Source organism: Athene noctua, chromosome 7 (genome assembly GCF_965140245.1).
Source record: "Athene noctua chromosome 7, bAthNoc1.hap1.1, whole genome shotgun sequence".
In the NCBI taxonomy this organism is placed as follows: domain Eukaryota; kingdom Metazoa; phylum Chordata; class Aves; order Strigiformes; family Strigidae; genus Athene; species Athene noctua.
In genome coordinates this window covers 30,238,141-30,259,367 of record NC_134043.1, presented here as the reverse complement: position 1 = coordinate 30,259,367, position 21,227 = coordinate 30,238,141, and the positions used below count along the sequence as shown (strand labels likewise).

At 45.5% G+C, this 21,227-nt stretch overlaps 1 protein-coding gene across 5 annotated transcripts in view; it reads right to left on the bottom strand.

The window, feature by feature from the left end:
- Positions 1-3,880: 3,880 nt before the first annotated feature.
- FN1 (fibronectin 1) overlaps positions 3,881-21,227 on the bottom strand; it is a 55,213-nt gene continuing 37,866 nt past the window's right edge. For 2 of the 5 annotated variants that reach the window (XM_074910309.1, XM_074910312.1), the window contains 17 exons: positions 20,904-21,068; positions 20,119-20,274; positions 19,210-19,323; positions 17,211-17,480; positions 15,144-15,331; positions 13,958-14,045; positions 13,603-13,779; positions 13,277-13,366; positions 12,883-13,062; positions 12,246-12,335; positions 10,901-11,367; positions 10,192-10,330; positions 8,602-8,766; positions 7,262-7,387; positions 6,561-6,667; positions 6,230-6,340; positions 4,926-5,770 (listed from right to left, as the gene is read on the bottom strand). In XM_074910309.1, the coding sequence (XP_074766410.1) occupies positions 5,696-5,770; positions 6,230-6,340; positions 6,561-6,667; positions 7,262-7,387; positions 8,602-8,766; positions 10,192-10,330; positions 10,901-11,367; positions 12,246-12,335; positions 12,883-13,062; positions 13,277-13,366; positions 13,603-13,779; positions 13,958-14,045; positions 15,144-15,331; positions 17,211-17,480; positions 19,210-19,323; positions 20,119-20,274; positions 20,904-21,068 (2,708 nt within the window). In that variant the 3' untranslated portion in view covers positions 4,926-5,695. Of the gene's footprint in view, positions 4,885-4,925; positions 5,771-6,229; positions 6,341-6,560; positions 6,668-7,261; positions 7,388-8,601; positions 8,767-10,191; positions 10,331-10,900; positions 11,368-12,245; positions 12,336-12,882; positions 13,063-13,276; positions 13,367-13,602; positions 13,780-13,957; positions 14,046-15,143; positions 15,332-17,210; positions 17,481-19,209; positions 19,324-20,118; positions 20,275-20,903; positions 21,069-21,227 lie in introns of those variants that run through there. The other 3 variants (XM_074910311.1, XM_074910314.1, XM_074910310.1) reach the window with 2 other exon arrangements.

Genomic DNA, 21,227 nt, shown 5'->3' with positions numbered 1-21,227 from the left:
ATCGGTTCAGTTTTGGCAAGGAACAGTCTACAGTTTTTCAATAAACACTTCTGTCGCGGCTCTGATCTCTGCTGGTACAGAGCAGAGAGCCTGCATGTGTTCCCTTTGCTCCAGCAGTAGCAGGTGTGCGCAGGTAGGACAGACCTAGAAGAGGGGGAATTGGGGTTGTGTTCCTCGCACTGCTGCTGACCTGCCATGACTGGGGGCACGTTTTATTTTACGTGACTGCCTGTTTGATCCAGACTGGTTCGAACCCAGCAAGGCAACGATACTTCCTGGGGGAGCCCAGTCACTTTGGATACCATAATCCACACGCTGGTTTTCCTTTCACACTCATTCCATCTGCCCCCCTTGCCCTTCTTGTGTCCTAGGGCACAGCAGGAATGCTGTGTGCCCCGCACTGCCCTTGCTCTGGCCTGGAAGGGAGCAGGCTCCTCTTTTCTGAATTCTCACATGGATACTTTTTTTCATTTTCTGAACTCTAATGTCGAATATTTTTTCTTTTTTGATCTCTATGGTGAATTATGTCCATGGCTTCTCTTCTACAGCTGGATTAGGCAGGACAGGCTGGAGGGGATTCTACTGTTTGGGCCCAGATTAAGAACAGTAGTCCAAAGTACAAATTGCTCAATGGTGTGCCTGTGGGCTGTGCTAACCCCAGCCCTGACCCTTTGGTGTGCTTTCTGTGCTGTTGCTTCCCATGGATTGTCAGCATTTGGAGTCTTCCCTGGTTTTATTAGTTTATACTTTAAAAGTTGTGTTTTGGACTCTTTCTCCCACTGTTTTTTCTATTCCTTACATCCTTTCTGTCATGCTGCTTTGCTGTAGCTGGTACATACAATGCTGTGAGCTTCTCTTGGGAAGCTGTTAGCCTGTTCTTTGTTCTTTACCTGCACCTTCTAAAGTGTTGGCTACAGTAGAGCCTGGTAAGAAGCACCTGACTTCTCCTGTTCTCACAAAGTCCTCATTATTTACCCTTTGTTTGCTGTCCTTGGGGCCCTGTTTAATCTACTGATGGAAGTTAATAGGTCCTGATCTTCCAGGTGAGATTCCTGCATCCGATGTTAGTAAATGTGTAACTAAGGTAGCATCTCCTGCTTCAATTCTTTATGTACACAAGGTCTCACAGCATCTGTAGAGGGATGCTTTTGCCTCCTGCTGTGCCTGGGGTAAGGTGAAAGGACATACAGGAGTCACGTTGAATTGGGCTGCATTGAAATGTTCTGTGGCCCCAGCAAGGGTCTTTGACTACCCTGCCTTGCTTGTCTGACAAAAAAACACTCTGCTTCTGGTTCCAAGTGTGAGGTGACCTCGCAGGAATGCCCTATGCCCTTTGGGATGGCTTTCATCTGGGCTGTGCTCACAGTTTCACAGAATCATCATGGTTGGAAAAGCCCTTGAAGCTCCTCCAGTCCAACCATGAACCTCACACTGACCGTTCCCAACTCCACCAGATCCCTCAGCGCTGGGTCAACCCGACTCTTCAACCCCTCCAGGGATGGGGACTCCCCCCCTGCCCTGGGCAGCCCATTCCAACGCCCAACAACCCCTTCTGGGAAGAAATGCTTCCTAAGAGCCAGTCTGACCCTGCCCTGGTGCAGCTTGAGGCCATTTCCTCTTGTCCTATCACTTATTCCTTGGGTCAAGAGACTCATCCCCCCCTCTCTGCACCCTCCTTTCAGGGAGTTGTACAGGGCGATGAGGTTTCCCCCCAGCCTACAGGCTCCAGCCACTGCTCTGTGAGCTCAGCTCAGGTTTTAAGCTGCTGAAAGATGCCCAAAAGAGGGTCCAGTCCCTGCTGGTAGCAAATCCCTGCTGACAATGGGGGTGATGAGCCTTCCCCCGGAACAACCAGTCAGCTGTTGACAGGGCTGTGTTGGTCCGTAACAGTTCCTCATGAGGTACGCTGCTCTGCTAGCTCAATGAAGGACTTCTCCCTTTGATATTTGCAGTGATTAAAAGCAAACTGCGTAGCTCTGCTTAGGATCTGTTTCCTATTGGAAAGGGCACGTCTCTCCTTGCGGGGGGGAGGTCTGTTCCCCTCCATTGATGTGTTTTGAAGAGGAGGCTGCTGACAGGCTCTGGTTTGCACCATCACCATAAGGTGCTGTGGCCTGGCAGGTCCCATGCTGGCAAGAACAGCAGCTCCCAAAAATGTGGAAGTGAGAGCAGGAAGGAATCATTTTCAGCTTTTGCAATCAGTAGCAGAGGATTCTTTTTTCCCCTTTCTTTTTTCCCCTTTCTTTCTTTTTTCCCCTTTCTTTCTTTTTTCCCCTTTCTTTCCTTTTTCCCCTTTCTTTCTTTTTCCCCTTTCTTTCTTTTTTCCCCTTTCTTTCTTTTTTCCCCTTTCTTTCTTTTTTCCCCTTTCTTTCTTTTTTCCCCTTTCTTTTTTCCCCTTTCTTTTTTCCCCTTTCTTTTTTCCCCTTTCTTTTTTCCCCTTTCTTTCTTTTTTCCCCCTTTCTTGACTTTTCCCCCCTTTCTTGACTTTTCCCCCCTTTCTTGACTTTTCCCCCCTTTCTTGACTTTTCCCCCCTTTCTTGACTTTTCCCCCCTTTCTTGACTTTTCCCCCCTTTCTTGACTTTTCCCCCCTTTCTTGACTTTTCCCCCCTTTCTTGACTTTTCCCCCCTTTCTTGACTTTTCCCCCCTTTCTTGACTTTTCCCCCCTTTCTTGACTTTTCCCCCCTTTCTTGACTTTTCCCCCCTTTCTTGACTTTTCCCCCCTTTCTTGACTTTTCCCCCCTTTCTTGACTTTTCCCCCCTTTCTTTTCCTTCAGCCACCAAGGGGCTCCTCCCTGCAGTGGAGAGTCCTGACTCTGTTTGTTTCTATGCTCTAACTGAAGCTCTGTTAGCGGAGAAGACAAACCATGTGGAGATGCGCCTCCACTTTTGGAAAAGAAAAACCGAGGGATTAACTGCCCCTGGGTTGGTTTAGCTGTAAATGCTGTAAGCCTGAAAGCTCCCTGCTAACAGAGGCAGGTGCTCCCTTCATCCCCACCCTGCAGCTGCCCCTGCTGTGAAGGTAACGGGTTGAACAGTATTAGCTGATCTTAGTGGTCAAGCAGACCACGGGTATAAATCGAGCCTATGTTTTAAGGTCCAGCTGCTGTTCTGTTACCACTATATAAACTGCATGGCTGAACCTTCAAAAGCATTGGCTCCTTTTGTTGCTGATTGTTTCTAAGAGGAAGGATGTGCAGTTGATATCTTGGATCTCACAAGTTTCTACTGCCTGTTCAGTGCTCTGCTAGTGGTTTTCAGATGTAACTAACTGGAAATAAAAGCTTTGGTTGAATGACAACACACCCAGCACTACACTAGTTAATGTTAAACAGAAATTGTCAGCATTGCCTTAAGGCATGGACAAACCTCTGCAGGGAGTTTAGGCAAATGCAGTGTTTAAATCATTTTATCTCATAATGCTGACTTCGGGGAGGGGGAGGTGTTTGTCACTGTTGCAAGTGATGTGACATTAGAGTGAGGGGAGTGGATGGACTGTGACTGCCCTTCAGCTGGGCCATCCCTCTGTGTCTGCAAAGTGAATTACTTAGCAGCAAAGTGACTAAGGTGGGATCTTTGTGACTGGTCTCTGGTCCAAAATATATAACCTCACTTGGGAAAGACAAATTAATAGAAATCTAGCGTAACAGGGAAGTATTCTTCTATGCCTCCGTCTATGCCATTTTTAGTTCTCACGTATTTTAGAAACTCATCTCGCTTTTTAACATTAGTGGGATAGAACTGATTTCTACTGCAATCATTTCACTATTTGCAAATGTTTTGTTTGCTCTACAGATAGCAACCTGTGAAAATGACTGCCATGTGTGTTTTTCATGTCAAGAAGCCAGCTTCTATTTTCATGCTATACTTTATTCAGGGAAATCCATTGACTTAAGTAATACAGTGCTTTTGTAGCCGAGAGGAAGGCGGCCTGAGGAGCCATGACAGAAGCTCTCATGTTCTGCCTTTGCAAATGCTGTACAGGTTTTTGCAGCGGTAGTAGCGCAAGCAAAAGGCACTTGTTGCTGACTTTGTTCATTGTAATCAAGACTGGCTTTGTTTTGAGAAGAATTTACCTCCCTCCCTATCCTGCAAGGCAGAAGCACAGCAGGCCTGAAAGTGGTCTTTGCCTGTAACACAGGGCCACAGGCCCAGGTGCTTCTCTGTCCCTGTTGTTGCTCAAGACTTTCTGAAGAGGCAAGGGAAGGATTTCTGTGCTGCTGCTGCAGCCGTGCCTGAGGGTGTACGCACCAGTACCTGAACAGCCTCGGTTCTGGATTCTGCTAGTTGAATTTACCACAGTGCAAAGGGAGATGGAATAGCTTGGAGTTGAAGGAAGGGTGCGATCGCCCCTCTGCTAACGCTTTAGTGGTCACAGGTAAGTCACCCTCCCTGGCAGAAGGGTGAGTGTGCTCTGCCCTGGGACAAGGCCTGGAGCAGAGGCTCAGAGACCCAGCACTCCTCTGGGCCCGCAGAGGCGGGCACTGCACCCAACTACAGCCCAGCTTTGGACACATCCAACTTTCACTAATTTTGGCAGCGCAAAGACTGAAAGCATATTTGAGTCTATGTATCTAAGAGTCTGGCTGGATCGAGGCCCATCTCTTTACCTCAGTTCATGTCTAAAGCAAGGACTATTTTCCCTTCCCTCCCCCCACTTTCTCTTCCACCTATTCCCACCAAGCAAGCCTCTGCCTCCTGCAGCGTGGCATACATACTCAGAGTGGCTCTGCGAGCTGCCGGGGCAGGGGGTGCAGCTGGAAGTCTTTAATTAACAAACTGCTCTACAAAGATTCTCTTGAGGTTTACTTCACGCTTGATTGAGATGTTTGTTCCATCTTGTTTCAAGGCAATGTTACTCCAGCTCAGAATAATAATCTTCATCCTAGATTCCATGGTAGCAAAGAGAATCACTTAAACTACATGTCTGGTTTGTATATCTTTTTATTAAAAGAGTTGTTTTTTTCTTTTCCACAGTAGTAAAGCTTTGGCACTTACAGTATAAAAATAATCACTGATCATAATTACACCAAATTCCTCTTTGTCAACTGCATACTAAGTGTCTTCAATACATTTTATTCCCATATAAAAACACTTGAAGGTCAGGGGAGCAAAACTGATAAATAACAGTATGAGATATAAAGATACAGCTAGAAAAATACTAGGATCATGGAGAAAGAATTAGGACTGTGCATATTTTAAATATCACAGTGATTGGATTTGCTGTTCCTATCTTATTGCTGGCTGCACGCTTATGTGAAAGCAGAAGTGTTTGGTGGACTTTCCTATTGCTAAACTTCAGTAATGTTGTACTCAAATGTTCTTTGCATAGCATGGGAACCTTTAATTTCTACACCCTACCACCCCCTTAGTATTTTGATCCCCCACCAATTTGTGATTCGGCATCTCCCCACTTTTTTTTTCTTTAAATTTGAAAATACTGACTGGTATTCAACACTTTGACCAAAACCAAAACAATCACTATCAATCATGAGAAAAGTCTGAAACACTCCAAGAGTGGCGCTTGGAGAAGCCGTGAGTTGAGCTTAAGCTGGGAAAATGGCTCCAGAGCAGAGGGCCATTCTCAAAAGATGCAGTTTTGCTAGCATCACTCCAGTTTGGATGGTAATGGTGGCAGATAGGTATTTATACTTTGGTTTGTCTGTTGCCATGGCCGCAAGAAGTCTTGCTGGATGTTACTTTCCCCGTGGATGTTGTGTGTCTGCCTGTACATCTAGGGGCATGAAACACTCAATTGGGCAGTTGACGTTCTGTCGGGAGGGAAGGAAATCAGTTAGCGCTCTGTCCTGCAAGGACGGACATGTCTGTGGTGTGGTTTGGGCTGAGAGTTGTTGCCAGGCCACATAGATATTCAGCTTTCTCAGCACAAAGCACACAGGTGGTGTACAGCAGTCAGTGAAGACAAGGAAATCACTCCATGCACTACCGCCTCAGCCAGAGCATGCAGGCGTGGCCCAGCCCGAGGAAACGAGACATCCCGCTGACGTGAGCGTGGTGCTGAACACTGTGTGTGGAAGTGGGAGCTCGAGCGTGCGTTCTGTGCTACGCAGAGCAGTGCTTTGCTGGGCCAGCGGCCATCACGTGGCGCCTCTGAGCGGGCAGAAAGCTGCCACGCCGCTCTCACCCCTCGAGCCCTCTACAGACCCCGCAGCTCTGTGCCACAGACCAGACTCGCAGTAAGGGAGGGCAGAGAAGAAAAGTGTACTCACGGTGTTTGTGGCCTGGTGGTACCTCTGTGTAAACTGTGTGTAGGTATGGCCAGCAGAGCCTTCAGGGGCCACCTCCACACTGGGTCTGCGGCAGTTGTCACAACGCCAGCCCTAGAGAAACAATAGGTGTGCACGCTGGTCAGAGCATTCCTACATGTGGCTATAGCTCCACCAACACCGGGGAGGTTGCTCCCCTTTTACATGACACAGGCCCCGATGCCAGTACTTAAGCTCTCGTACACCATCTGCCCTGAAACCCCAGAGCCTTAGGACCACGCTCCAGCACAGCCTCCTCTCCCCCATCCCTGTGTGCCACATCCCTCCTGCTTACCTGCTGCCCCCCGTAGCAAGTGCAGGAACAGATGGCCCCAAAGTATTCCTTCTGCCACTGCTCTCCAACTTGGTACATCTTCCCATCATCGTAGCACGTGGTCTCATCTGTGGAGGGACAGGCAGAGCTCAGTTGCAGGGCCTGTGCCTGGCTTTAAGCCTTCTCAGAGCAGCTTGGCGATCAGAACTGCTCAGAGCCTCCGGCCAGTGCACTCTCTCTGTTTGACCGAAGGCTCATGGACTGGCAGGGGGAACATCAGTCAGTTTTATAGCTCTCCAGCTTCAAACTAGAGCATGAGGGTATTTGCCTGACAAGAGCAATGCAGTTTAATTCATAGTGTGGAGACTAGAGGATCTCGAGGCAACAAGCCCTGCAGAAAAGTCCTGTTACTGATTAGGGTGATCTGCACCACTTAGTGCAGTGACATGTCCCTCATGTGTGGCTCCAGGGCCAAAGGCAGATAGATGCTGAGTTTGCTGTGACCTTAGCTAATGAAAGGGTTTTCTTCTTTTTAAGCTCAGGAATGTGAGTTTTATGCCTTCAGCTCTTGTGAGAACAGATTCAATCTGTCATCAGTTCAGTCTCCAAAACCTGCATCGGACACACTGATACTTCTCTTGCCCCCATGGCATGGCCTTAATGGGAACAGCTCAGAGATGCTGCAACTTCTGGAATGGGAGCTCAATTAAATTAACACTTACGAGGTTCACACTTGAATTCTCCTTTTCCATTTCCAAGGCAGGTGCAGCTCATCATCTGGCCATTCTCGCCCTGCCGGTCCCACTTCTCCCCGATCTTGTAGTTTACACCGTTATCGTGGCACCACTCTGGAGCAGGCAGAGGAACAAGAGAAGCAGGAGTTACCCCCCCATACTGCAGTGATACAGCGGGAGGAGAACAGCTTGGGGTTGTCTCAGGAACTAACAGAGGGGTGGGAGAAAGAATCTTTTCAGCTTATGGAAATCCCAAGGAGGAAATGGGCTCCTGATGGAAAGTGGGTTCAGCTCCTGCAGCTTTTAATTGCTGAGGACTGTTACAGCTCTAGGAAAGGGCTAGAGGCTCTTAGGAAAAGTGTAAGTAGTATGTAACAAAGAGTGGTGAGGCTTGGCTAATAGGAGAGGAAGAGAAATTAAAGGGAATTTGATAGACATGGGGTAAGAAGGGAAAGAAAAATATTTTAAATGCACTTTTTTGAGCAAATCCCCAGTAAAACTGTATCATGGAGACTGAAAAACACAATGGGTAACCATGTGTATTAAATGATGAAATATAAGTATTAATCCTGTAAAAGAAGTGTCTTCCCTGCAGTCACTCCTCTGAGTCTATGCAAATTGCAGAAATACCCTCTTTGCTCAGCTAGTCCACAATTTAAAAGCATGATTTAAATTAGTTGGATATGTGTTGGGTTAAACCACTCAATCACAGACTTTTGGTCCATTCCCTTACATGAAGTTTGATATTCTTCCACATAAACCACACTCCTGCAAAGAATAAAACTTAGTGCCCTGGTGGAGGTGTCACCTGCTTGACAGAGCTTCAAAAAAAGCAGCTGACAAAATTAGAAAGCTAGTTCTGCAAGATGCTTTGCAAACACTCTCTGCAATGCAGAACAGACCTTGTACTTGCTGTAATACCCACTGAAATCCACACGAGTTCTGTCCAGCCCAATGCAGCGATGTATGTAACTAGATGAAAAGTCAACCATAATTTAATACTCAAAGCTGTCATCTTAAATGGCTACTCAGATGCTGTTACTTAGGCATCTTGCCTATCTAACATTTAACTTTAGTGAAAAAGCCAGTACTTATCAATACAATATTGGTTGTTGCTGATGCAGTGAATGGCAATACCAGATAAGCTGCACAGCTCCAAAGTAACCAAAGTTTTCCATCATTTCTCATGATGCAAAACACCACTTTGTTTTAAAAACTTAAGAGCCTGCATTCATTTGCATCATGTTTGGACCAGGCTGGTTCTGTCAAACATGCCAGTAGTGCTCAGGGAGCTCGGAGACAGGGATGGGCAAAAGCAAGCTACTCACTAGAAGAATCGCATCTGAAATGACCACTGCCAAAGCCTAAACACTGACACCAGAGCTTAAAGCCAGTTTCAGATAACCGCTCCCATTCCTCGCCAATGGAATAGAAGGAGCCAGTGTAAGTATCAAAGCAGGTGTCGTCTGCTGGCTGGTTCAGTCCTTCAGACACTGGAACAAAAAGAGAAGAAACGGGCGTCACACACAGCAATAGGAACTTCTGAAAGAGAATGTTTTTCACTGAATATACGAGGTGTTCTTTTTCCTCACAATATCATGGCAGTAAATGGAGCTACCCCATGGGCATATACTTCATGGTTCTGTCAGCAGTCCAGACTCCCTGTGATTTATTTTCCATTTGCATGTGTCAGAGCAGTGGAATGATAAAAAAAGGCCTGACATGATGGCTATTTTCATTTTGATTTGTCAAGTTTCAAGCAAGTGTGAGGTTTTGCATTTTCTGCTGGAGAGCAACAACCTGACTTAGCCTGGTTTTGAGAGACATGCTGCGTGATGCTGGGGAATGGCAGGAGGCTGGTAGCTGCATGGGCACTTTTTTGGGGCACTTCAGATTCTAGCTCCTGGCAGGGGAATGGCAGAAGGGGACCAGACCATGATGCTGGACAGACTGATTTCCACCTTAGGTGTGTGCCATGACTGGAAGGTGGGTGTTTTACAACCACCAGTTCAGTGTGTGATAAATAGGGTCAAGAGTTAATGCTCTTAGTTCCATCTGTGACAGAAAACTGGGGTGCTGGAAGGGCAGAAACAGCCTTATTTCCCAGGGCAGTAGGAGGCTTCATGGAGAGGCTTAATGGGTAGACAAATTAAATCCTTAACTCTTCATTTCTTTTCCCATCCTATCCTCCTCTTCATTTTGACCTCAAAATACACACAGGAGGAGATGGAGGGAGCAAAAGAGCCGTTGACCAGACCCCTGTGCCGGTAAAAGCAAAGCTCAAGTCCCACAGGGTGTGTGTGGGCTCTGGGCTTTCCAGCTGTGGCAAGTGCCTCGGACCACAAGTACTTGTGGTTGCTCACATGGCTTCTAAGTGCTGCCTGTTTGTGCTTCATCAGCATCTCTGCAGGCAGCCTGCCCTGCGGTCAGACCTTTGGGATGGTCTAGCGGTGCTGCTGGACAACAAACACAGCAGCAGTGGCAAATGACTGACAGAGCAGTTACGCTGGCCACCAGCACCTTCCCATGAGCATGATGTGTTTTTGTGACAGCAGATCTTCACTGCTGGGCAGGAACCTGTGATCCCCAACTTCCTCTGAGAGCAGCAAATACCAGATCTCTTGCTCGCCCTTGGGCACTGACCCTAGAGGAGCATATGGAGCCTCAAAGCACATTCTTCATGATTAGACAACAGATCAGAATAGCTTTAGTCACACTGTCAGTGTGTCAGTCATCCCAAACCAGTGGGTCTCACAAACTGCTTGTCCTCATGTCCTGCTACGAACTCTCTTTACCAGGAGAAGTTTCCTTTCTGAACTGTTCTCAAGCCTTGGGTACCAGGCAGGTTGCCTTGAGTAAGGGAAATGAGGCAGGGAGAGCACAGGTTCACCTCAACTCCATAAAAAGCTTTTACTTACCAGTATTGCCAACTGTGACCACCTCCTCCAGCACCTTTTGTCTCCGGTGATCTTTCAGGGCTTCCACTATGATGTTGTAGGTGGCCCCTCTTGTAAGACCAGTGAGCGTAGCACTGGAGGAAGTGCCAGGAACCCTGAACTGCAGCAAGAGGCAATGCCAAGTCACCAGAAAGGGAAGAATGATTACTCCTTAGGTGTCACCCCACTCATAGGAAAGACGGGGCATTTAGGTTGCCTTTGATGCTCTATACCATACTAGCACCAGCCCATTGCCCTTAGACATTCTGAGAACTTCATAGAATACCAAGTTAAACTTGACTACTCTGGGCTACGGTTCATGAAGGATATGTTATTACTGCCATTTCAGGGAAACAGAAACCAAGGGAGACAAAGAAGAAGGGCTAAGGGAGTCTTTGGCTTGAAGAAGTAGAACCTGAGTATCTGAAACTCCCAGTCATCTCCCTGACTACCCCCTTCCCTGGTTGATACTGACAGCATTTCAAGGGCTTTCTGGTTTAGTAGTTTTATCCTGTAGCTTTCTCCATGAAGGAGAGGAGGGAACCTTCATCCTGCTCTCAGCTACACATCAATGCCCTTTAAGCCAACCCCAACTGTCACCCCCTTAACACAGTAGAGGGCTGGACTCCCGGGAGACATCTGCCACCACAAGTGAGGCTCATGCCGTTCCTGTGCCAAGACATTCCGTTACCTGCAGAGTATCTTCATCCTGGCTTACTGGCTGACATGAGATGATGTATTCAGAGCTCTCCAGCAATGGCCTCCACGAGATGGTTGTCTGAGAAAGAGCTTCTTGACCCACGCTGTCGTTGCGCCTGGGCCCGCGGGAGTGAGGGTAGGAAGGTTCAACTATGATAGGCACTTGGTACCCAGGGATTTCAATCGCTTCATCTACGTTTGGTGGCTGCCGTCTGGATCCCGGCCTCAGAGGAGTTGCTGTAGTGGGTACAGGCCGCCTGTAGCCATGCTCTTCAAAGAAGACTTGTTGACCCTGGTGTCCTATTGTCTGCGGGTGCCCAGAGGTGCCTGGAAGTTGGATACCGTTTCCATTGTCATACCTATTGTTTGTGAGGTAAGGGGTCCCCTCGTCAATGGAAGGTACATCAAGAATGTCGCGTTGGTTGGGGTGTGGTCCGGTAATCAATGTGGGAAGCTCATCTAGCCAAAGAAAGGGTAGAAGCCAAAAGCAAAGCATGGCAAATTAACAGTGGTATATTAAACAGCTAGAGTGGCTGCTGTACACCACTCCAAGCATCAAAGATTAGCAATCATCCCACGACGCAACACACTTTTTATGACCTCATTGTGTTTGTGAGGGTCATTTCTATCTATATATTTATATACTATATAAATAGTATATAAATATATAGATATATATTTATATACTATATAAATATATGTCTGTCTTTCATACATAGGCGTAAGAAGTGTGTTGGTATGAAATTTTCATACAGCTGAGCAACAGTTTTGAACACTGCAACCCAAAGAAGCCACCACTGCTCAAATTGAGAAGAAGAAATGATTACAAGAGATATTCACAGGTTATCAGTTTAAGAAAAATCACTGGTGTGGAGTAAGAAACTAGTTCCTTGATCACATTTGGATATACAGCTGATATTTTGCTTGCTACAGGTATCTCATTCTCACACTGTGGAGAGTGTAAAGAGAAATGCACTGGGCAACACATTAACGGATTTTGCCTTTGATGCCATCATGTGCTAGATGGAAATGAGAGTGTTAACCCTGATTTAATTATCAATTAGGTACCCACGCAAGAATCAAGCACTAAGCATGTTGTTCTGTTCTTAGAGTTCAAACACAGCTAAACGTGATTAATGTAACTTCAGAATCTTACCTCTTCCATCCTAGAAAGGAAAATTTCCTTACAAAGCCTATTTGACTCATAAAAAAGGTGCGGCTGAGTGGTGTGAACAGGATATTTTAAATAACATTATTATTTCAGTCCTGAGATTATATTCCCCAAGTGGAAGACATAATCTCCTATTGGCACACAACAATCCAGAGCTTTGTTTTACCTGTCCTTTTTCTGCCAATCAGTGGTTCACTCTTTTGATTGTTCTTCACAGCAATGATGTAGATGATATATTCAGTTCCAGGTTCCAAACCTAGGGAGTGAGGAAGGACACAGAGCAATCTTAAATTTAAGGGTTGCTGTTCTTTTATGATTATGTGTGGGATCTAAGGCAGAACGAGAGATGGGTACAGCTACAGTATGCATATGTGCATTTTAAATCTGAAGTTTTCAGGACAGTACAAGTCTGAGTCCAGTCTCCTGCTCCTCAGAGCAAGTTTCAAATCTGACCATGTCAGCTGGGATCATGGACGCAGCAGATACAAAACATAATGAATCTTCAGAACGTGTGACTGATGGGGGGCCAGTCATGGGCTTTTTTCCTTGAATGGATGACAGTTGTTTGTTTCCACTGCCAACACATCTGTGGATTATTCAAATCTGATGGCTGATCTGACCAGAGAAGTGCATTGTGTTTGTAGGACAGATGTGCTTATAAAACCACTATCTGTCACTAAAGGAACAAAACTTTGTCTTTCTCTTAGCTGACCATCAACACATTTTATAACTAGGCCTTCTCCCTCTCTCTTCAAATTTAAGTGTTTCAGGTGAAGAGTTCCCAAACAAGATGAGACAGGTACCAGTAATAGTAGCCTCGGTGGTGCCAGGCCGGGGACGAGGCAGAACCTCCTTGGCTGGTGAGCCAGGTTTCTCATATCTGATGATGTAACCTGTGATCTTGGCTCGTGGAGGCTGCCAGGTAGCCAAGAGGGAGTTGCTTGTGGTTGTAAGGAAGCGCAGGTTAGAGGGAGCATCAATAGCTAGGTGAAAACAAAAGGAAAAAAGTCAAATGCAGTAAAGGCAAGCATATTCTTCACCCGGCCTGCATCTTCTGACACCGTTCTCAACTTGAGTAAAACATATTACTGTAAGTCATAGTAAGTATTACATGTGATCAGACATAGACAACTTTCACCTGACCGTATGAAATTTCTGCTCATGCTAACACACAATAAAGTCAGACAAGATCATTACCGGTGGAGGCATCAATCACTACCGGGGAACTGCGCGCATTCTCATTCAGAGTGTAAAGGTAGATCTTGTAGTCAGTGCCAGGTTGCAAGCCTAAAATGAAGTTGAAACATAAATGTTAGCTAATCTGAGGAAGCCATCTAAAAGGGGCACCAGAATATCTTTCAACAACTTCTTGGATACTACTCTTTATGACTCAGATTATTTTTTTCCCACTATCTGTTCCTACAGTATTTCTCACCAAGGAAATTCAACTGCAAAACAAGAACCCAGTGTACCTGCCAGTATGACCCTGGAAGCCCCTGTACCTGCAGAAGCACCTCACTTACCAGTGATAGTGTAACTCCTAACTTCAGGGCTGATAGTCCTTTGAATGGGGTTCTGGCCACTTGCTGGGACAGCATCAACTTGGAAGCCAGTGATGGTCTCGGTCTTGGTTCTCCAGGTAATGGTGATGGTTGTCTCGGTGGCATCTGTCACACGGGCTCTGCGAGGAGGACTAACATCTGCACCAGAAGGGAAAGGTCTGCTGCCAGATTTGACAGATTGTGAATCTCAGCAGCTAAGCATTTGTGAAGGCCTTTACCGGAGCTTTGTAGAGAGCCCCGCTCTTGAGATGGTAAGATCTCTGCCTCTGTACTCAGCACAATACTAACTGATCATTTGTGGAGGATCACTACTTACTTTCAAGAGTGGTGACCACCCCCTGGGCTGGTCGGCTGGTCAGAGAGTCCTTCAGGGCATACACGCTCACTTCATACTTGGTTGCTACCTAGAATGGACAAAGTTATGCCATGTTATGAGAAGGACATGGCACAGTGGGAAACATTCCTGCCCTCATTCAGTGTTTGGTGGAGCCATGCTTCTCAGTCGCCAGTTACTGAAGTACAAAACCTCAAAATAACTGAAATCAGTGAAGGATTGATGTGGCAATTCTAATTATTTCCAGCTGTAATCAAAGACTAGACATGGACCACTGATAAACAGTGCTGTTGATAATACTAATAGTACACATGCGCACACCCAGGAGCAGAGGAAATCCTGGAAGAAGCTTATTTGTCATCCTTCATTTTGGAATCTGTGCTTCAAAGCTTATTCTTCAGAAAAACCTAATTTACATCCTGTTTTTCCTGGGGTTAATGGATGCCATTTGATATGATAAGGTCCTCTTGCTGTGAAAAAAAGAACGGTGGAAGTTACAGCCTGGTCTTTTGTCCTTGACTGCATCTGACCAGGAGTCCACTTAGATTAGAATGTTTTTTAAGGCTCATTTTTGAAAATGATTCATAAAACTCTTTAAAAACAGATCAGTAGCTTTTTAAGACAGCAGGAATCATAAAAGCAGTGATTTTCAGCCTTTTTGAGTTCAGGAGCTCCCAAAACGTTTCCAGTGGAAAAGATGGCTATATAGCAAATTTAAGTCTACTCACAAATGACTTGAATTTTTTAGTTACATTTTGCACAATTCTTAAAAATAGGCAATAGACTGCCAGAGCTCCCATTTCACAGCTGGAAAACCTCTGCATTAGGTTACTTTATCTGACCTCTTTTGTGAAAGATGAGTAAAAGCATTTTACTGGTAACTGTTGATTGTGAACCTGATAATTTGCATTTGATTAAGGCATCCAATCTCTGTACTAAATGAGGAAGTGGAAAGAATGAAGATACAGCAGGCCAGTTCCTTGCCTTTTAAAAACTATGGTAACAAGTAGTTACAGCTGATGGCTAGTCAGACTTCAGAGTCAGACCCTTAGGAGCAGAAATGACCTACTCCACCTGAGGTTCCTGACCCAGAAATCTGAAATTGCTTCAAGTTCTTCTAACATCTCCTTCCCACAATGCAGTCTGCATTACAAAAGAAAAGAGTTACCATTAATCCAGACACGACAGCAGATGTACTGTCTGGTGAAAGGTTGATTTCTTTCATTGGACCAGTCTTTTCTTTGGGATTCACTCTGACTCTGTAGCCAGTAAGGCGAACATTTGGTGCATTCCAGTTGACGGTAAGACTGGTGGGAGTTACCTGAGTAAACTTCAGGTTTGTTGGAGGTGGAATTGCTGCAAAAGTCCAGATTGGCACACGGTTAATTTAAAGATGACAGTCTTGAATAAACAATATTCTCTCCTGAACATAAGATGGGTTTAGGCCTGAAATATATGGGCAGGAAAGTGGCATGCCTTCTGCAAACACAGGCATAAAGCACTGTGCAAAGGAACAAGGTATTCAGGAGGAGATTCTCCAATTTACCGTAATGCTTTTTAGCAAAAATAAGGAGATCTTCATGCTTCAACCCTGAAGTTAGGCAACTGTCAACACTTGCTGTGATATAAGGTGAAGGCTTTGGGAAGTCTTAAATCTGTAGGAAGACAGTGTGGTTTATTTCTCCTGCCCGTCTCTGTTTTTCATCATATAGCTAATAGTTTAGTCCTGCTTCACTTGCCTATCTCTGTTCATTTCTAAAATACAATGGATGATTTACAAAAGTAAGTAGGAAGCAGGCTCAGGAAACGCAAAGAGGATATAAAAATACTGCAAATGCAGAGGGGAAGCATTTTACAGCCACTTACACAAGTGTAAATTACTACACAGAGAGCAAGGCAATGGAAAAGCAGAGCTGTGGTGGCCATAAGGCTCATCACGCAAGAGTCTGGTCATGAGCTAACACATCCAATACCTTTAAAACAAATGCTTGCATAAAAAAAAGAAGCGTCCATTAAAACATTTTCTTGCCTTACTGTTGGTAATACTTGGGCTGTAAACAGGGGAAAAACATACCTTAACATAGCGCCCGCTATTAGCATGTTGTGAAGTTTTCTAATTTTATAGAGTGGAAATACAAGGTAATTCTCCCTTCTTGCTTTGCTCAGAGCTCAATCTGCCCATGAGAATCAATGGAAAGTCCTGAATGACTTCAGATGTGTTTCTGAACAGCCCCCACAGGGTAAATCTCAGAGAGTGGGTTTTAAAAATTACCGTATTTGCATTTCTGGCAGGTAGTCAGCCAGCTGTTTCAATCATTACAGCACTTTGCTTCAGTTTAGTATAACAATCTGTACACTAGAAACCACTGTCTTCATTACACCCTCAAATTATAGCACCAACTTTTCATCCACAAATGAACAGGAGACCTTTATTACAAAGGTGCTACCTTTGTAATAAAGACATGTCTGGTAATGCTGGAAGCTTTGCAATAGATTCCATATTGCTAGAAGTAATTTTATCTCAAGCAATTAACTTTCTTTTCCATTTTCACAAAGGAATTTTAAAGGTATTCTACATGGAGTTGGATCAGACTGACACATAAGGGACTCTCCTGAAGGGAGCATGTCCTCTTCTTGCAGAGGTGATGTGAGCGCAGGGTACAGGCATGCGCACGGGCTGTAGTCCTTTGGGCAGTGCCAGTGAAGGATCTAGAGGCTCTGTGAGACCTGAGGGTTAAGCAATCTCCTAGCCCTTCATGCTGATCTTTTGCTCCATCCAGCTGCGAGGACCCTGAGGGATGAAAGCTGCCCTCGTCTCTCTGTTGTTGGTGCACCTCTGCTTGCAGGTGCCCCGTATCCTACAGACAAGAGTGTTGCTAGAGGGCAGTTCACCGTGAATTAGGCTCTGTGACTACGACTGCACATTACTGATCCACTTGAGGACTTAAGGGCTGTAAGGTAACATCCCTCCTTTCTCTAGAATCACCTCCTCTAATCCTGCTGATCCTTCCTGCATTCCCTGCCTGCCGCAATGCGTATGTACGCAGGCTGACTCGGCTGGCAGCCAGCTCTCCAGCACCAACTAATCCATCTCTCAAGTGTAATCACATCCCCTTGGCTGCCCCTGGGGCTTCCCCCGGCGTGGAGCACCAGTTGCGCATGGAAGCACACTTCACCCAACAGGGCAGAAGCCACTGCTGCCATGGCCTGCTGGGTGGTGTAGTTAAATGTGTACCTGTGGACTGGGTCCCAGTCAGGGGCAGGCTCTCCATGTCATCGTATATGGCAACGATATTGATAGTGTACTCAGAACCTGGCCTGAGGCCATGCAGCTCAGCAGTGTCTTCTTCGCCACCTGGGGCCGGCAATAGCTCATGGATTCCATCCTCAGGGCTTGAGTAGGTCACCCTGTACCTGGTGACTTGCCCCTGCGGGCTTTCCCAAGCAATTTTGATGGAATCAACATCCACCTCAGTGAATGTTAGTCCTTTAGGGCGGTCAATGTCTGTTAGGCAAATTAATGGTAAGAGGTTATGTGATAAAAAGCAGGTCGTGGGTGAGGAAAATAAAAAGCATTTCTATAACATGCAAAGCAGTTTTCGGTTTTGCGTGGGAAAGGGGGTACTTGATTCTCCTCTGTGCTGCACCTTGTAGACATGCTTACACTCGTGCAGAGGCTGACAGTTTGTGGGTGCCAGACAGCAGGAAGGCAATCTTGGCCTTGTTGAAACCAAAAGGACTTGCGTTACCACCTTCAAAGCAGCCAGGACACGAACTCATAGCTAAATTTGAATCCCCTTGGCACTAAAACCCCTTTCATGCAACTCTTAGCAGCATCAAGCTACCTTAAAGTCGTCAAGAGAGAAAAAGAAACGGAAATTTTAAGACCCGTTTCTACCATCTGAGCCAATAACCGGTTCCTAGTGCTAGAGGCACCCAGACAACCCACCTGACTTGGTCAATTCAGATTCGTGCTGCATTTACTTTTCACTATTGTAAGCTGCTGTGCAAAGTGCCAGTTCAAGGAGAATCAGTCCCACTATTTTCTTTCATAAATTAATATCCAATTAACACACTTATCAAGAATGCAAATTACTCAGTATATTATATTTTAAAATCAATTAGAAACAAACTTTTCAGCTTTGTATTGAGTGCACAGGGAATGCCCACAGGTGCAACTCGGCGATATGCATACTTCCCAATTAGACCAATTAATCAGATTTTCCTAGCAAGGTGGGAGCTCAGTGCTAGACAGCAAGGTCTTGCTCCAGAGAAGTCTAGTGTGGCTACCACAGAGCTATACCCATTTGTTACATAAAATGGGAGGATCTAGCATATCCATATTTTAATATTGGATTCAAATTATGCTTTTCTATAAGATTTTAACTTTTTTATTTGCCATGTTATATTAGTCCTGAATTTTCTACATTTTCTAGTTGGCAAAGGTGATTTTTATCCAGGAATTTGTTGGCTTGAAATCGATGTGCACTCTTATCCCATCTCTGCAAAGCTTCAGAAAAGCTCTTCGTGTCTTTAGGACAATTCTGCAAGTTATTTGGGGCTGAGCTGTGGTTTTGAATACAAGCTTGAGCAAGGGAATAATGTGCATGCAAATCTCTACCCCAGAGGTGTCCCTGAAAAAGCCACTTTACATCAGAGATGCCTCTCTGAATTACACATTCCCTCTTGCCTTCTCTTTGTGTCCAGAGCAGCACTGCTGCTTTGTATGGGCAGATACAGCAATTCAAGGACTGAGCTGTCCTTTCTTTTGCAGTGCTTCATCCCAAATTCTTGTGGTTTCAACTCATGTGGTTTCCTTTACTCCCTTGCACAGGGCAAGAGTTCCCAAGCCCAGTCCAGTATTCCTGAGCCCTCAATAGTAATCACCTTTGCCACCTAGGTCCAGAAAGGAGATCTTTGCACATTTTTTCCACTGATTGGCTGACAGCAAACAAAACCCCAAAAGACTTTGAGGCTTTAGTGAAAGAAAATCAGAAGCGCAGCATTTTGAGGGGGTGGGAAATTGCATTTTGCAAGTGTTTGAGGGAGAGGGACCGCATTTTTGCCAGAGGCTGCAATTCAGGGGCACGGTACTTATCACAGGGCAGACCACTTTGCATTCTCCTGGAGACTAGGCACCTGCCACTTACTTTCACTGGGAATGTGATAGTGCATGGTAGATTCAGACATCAAGAGATAAGCTTTGGTTTGTTACCGTGAAGTGAAATACGTACTGGTGACAGCTGTTTCAACCAAGGGGAGGCTCTCTCCGTTCTGGTTCTGAGCATAGACACTGACCATATACTCAACTGTGGGCTGCAGACCTTCAATAGTCACTTGCGTTTGATCTGGTAGGAAAAAACGACGTTAGCCCATCTGCAGCTGCACAAAGCTGCAGAGAACCGGCCTATAAGTAGCCTTGAATGAAGGGCCTGTATAAGCCATATCATGAATAAACATCGTTAAAACAAGACATAATTGACACATTGAGTTTGCCCTTTGCTTGCACTACGCTTCTCTGGCAGTGCGTGACAAGGCATCTGCAATTTGTACCTGCTCGAAGGCCCCACAGCTAAAAGGGGAGGTTAGCACAGTAGAAGAAATAAAAAAAGAGAAGACCAGCCTTCATCATTTTCTGGGATGAGACTGACCATTAACCCAGTTGCATCACAGGTGTACCTGAGTACTGATCTCTGCGAGATCCCACAAAACACACCGTGTTCCTGAGAGCAACCCGACAACTGACATTTGGCAGGCTCTAACAAACATAAGCCTGTAGCATACATGACTGAGTCTGTGCTGTGACCAAGGGTCACATTATGTGACCTGCAGAAGGATTTCACAGGAAGTTTTGCTGGATGCCAGAAAATCCAGCGGCGTTTCTTTGAAATTTCAGACACTGAAGTTGCCAAAAACAAACCTTTGCAGGACAGTGATATCAAAGAAACATGAAGCTTTCAGGGCAAAAATATGCCCTAGCTTCTCCTGGATGAAACCCAACTGAAATCAGCAGGATGGCAAAAAAAAAGCTACAAGCAGGAGAAATTTGGCTTCGAGCATCTGCTAGTACCCTATAGTATTGATTCTAGTGGTCATCGCGTACATTCTTTACAGATCTGGTGAAGGATGTCATGTACTCTTACCTGCAGGGACGTTTTTAGTTTTTGTGGGCCCATGTCCTTTCTTGGGGACAGCTGTCACCCGATACCCTGTCACTGGGGAGGTTGAAGGGAGCCATCTGATGCTGATACTGTTGTCCTGGACGTCGGTAACTTGCATCTGTGATGGTGTGTCTATTTCTGGGCAACAAAAATAGTTTTTTCTGAGCGTGTTGGTACAGGAAACCCTCCCTCCACTGTTGCCTCCTGAATTTTATTCTGCTCTTCCTTTTCTAGGCTGTGCTTCTTAGAACAGAAAATTCATGTTGCTATTTCTTTTTCCCTTATGCTAGCCTAGAGCAAAAAGCCCTTAACCATGATGTGTGGGTGACTGACCTCCTATCAATGTTAGTTGAGGATTTTTCTTCTTTTAAAGTCTACTAAATGCTTTTATCTGCAGCTACAGTAGGAGTAGGATTAGGCTATAACCAGATCAAGAGTGAGACAACAGTCCTGGAGTTAGGAAGTCAGGTTTCATTGGGATCACATAATATGACAGTGCACCAGAAGCACCAGAGTTAAGCCAACAATGACCCCATGACATGAAAGCCCAACAGGATTTCCACTCTGCAATAAGCAGTCAAATATGACTTGTATCCCCATCTGACTCCACAGGTCTCCCTCCTCCAAAAGTCCAAGTCCATGATCCCCTTCTGTGTCATGTCATTATCATGCTGGGCCACCACGATACTCAGCTCCAAACAACACAAAGTCAACACAAAGATGTAAAGTTTTTCCATATTTTTTTGTGTTGTTTAAACAGAGATCACCTGTTTTGTAGGTGACAGTGACTGGCTTGCTACTGGCAGGGCTGTCTCCACGGCCAGTTACAGCATACACGGTGATGGTGTAGTCTACACCAGGTTTGAGGCCAGTGATGGTAGCGGTGGACATGGTGCCAGGCACTGTAAACTCCTGCACAGGGCTGCTTCCACCTAAAGAGGGTGGGGTAGAAAAAGAAGTTTAATGGATCTCTAAGTGATACATTTTAAATCATTACAAAAAACAGAACAATCCTATGAGGACCCGGTTGATTTCAGTGGATCCTGGGTCAAAGTCTTTTTCAGACTAACCCAAGGAAAAGAATGAAATAC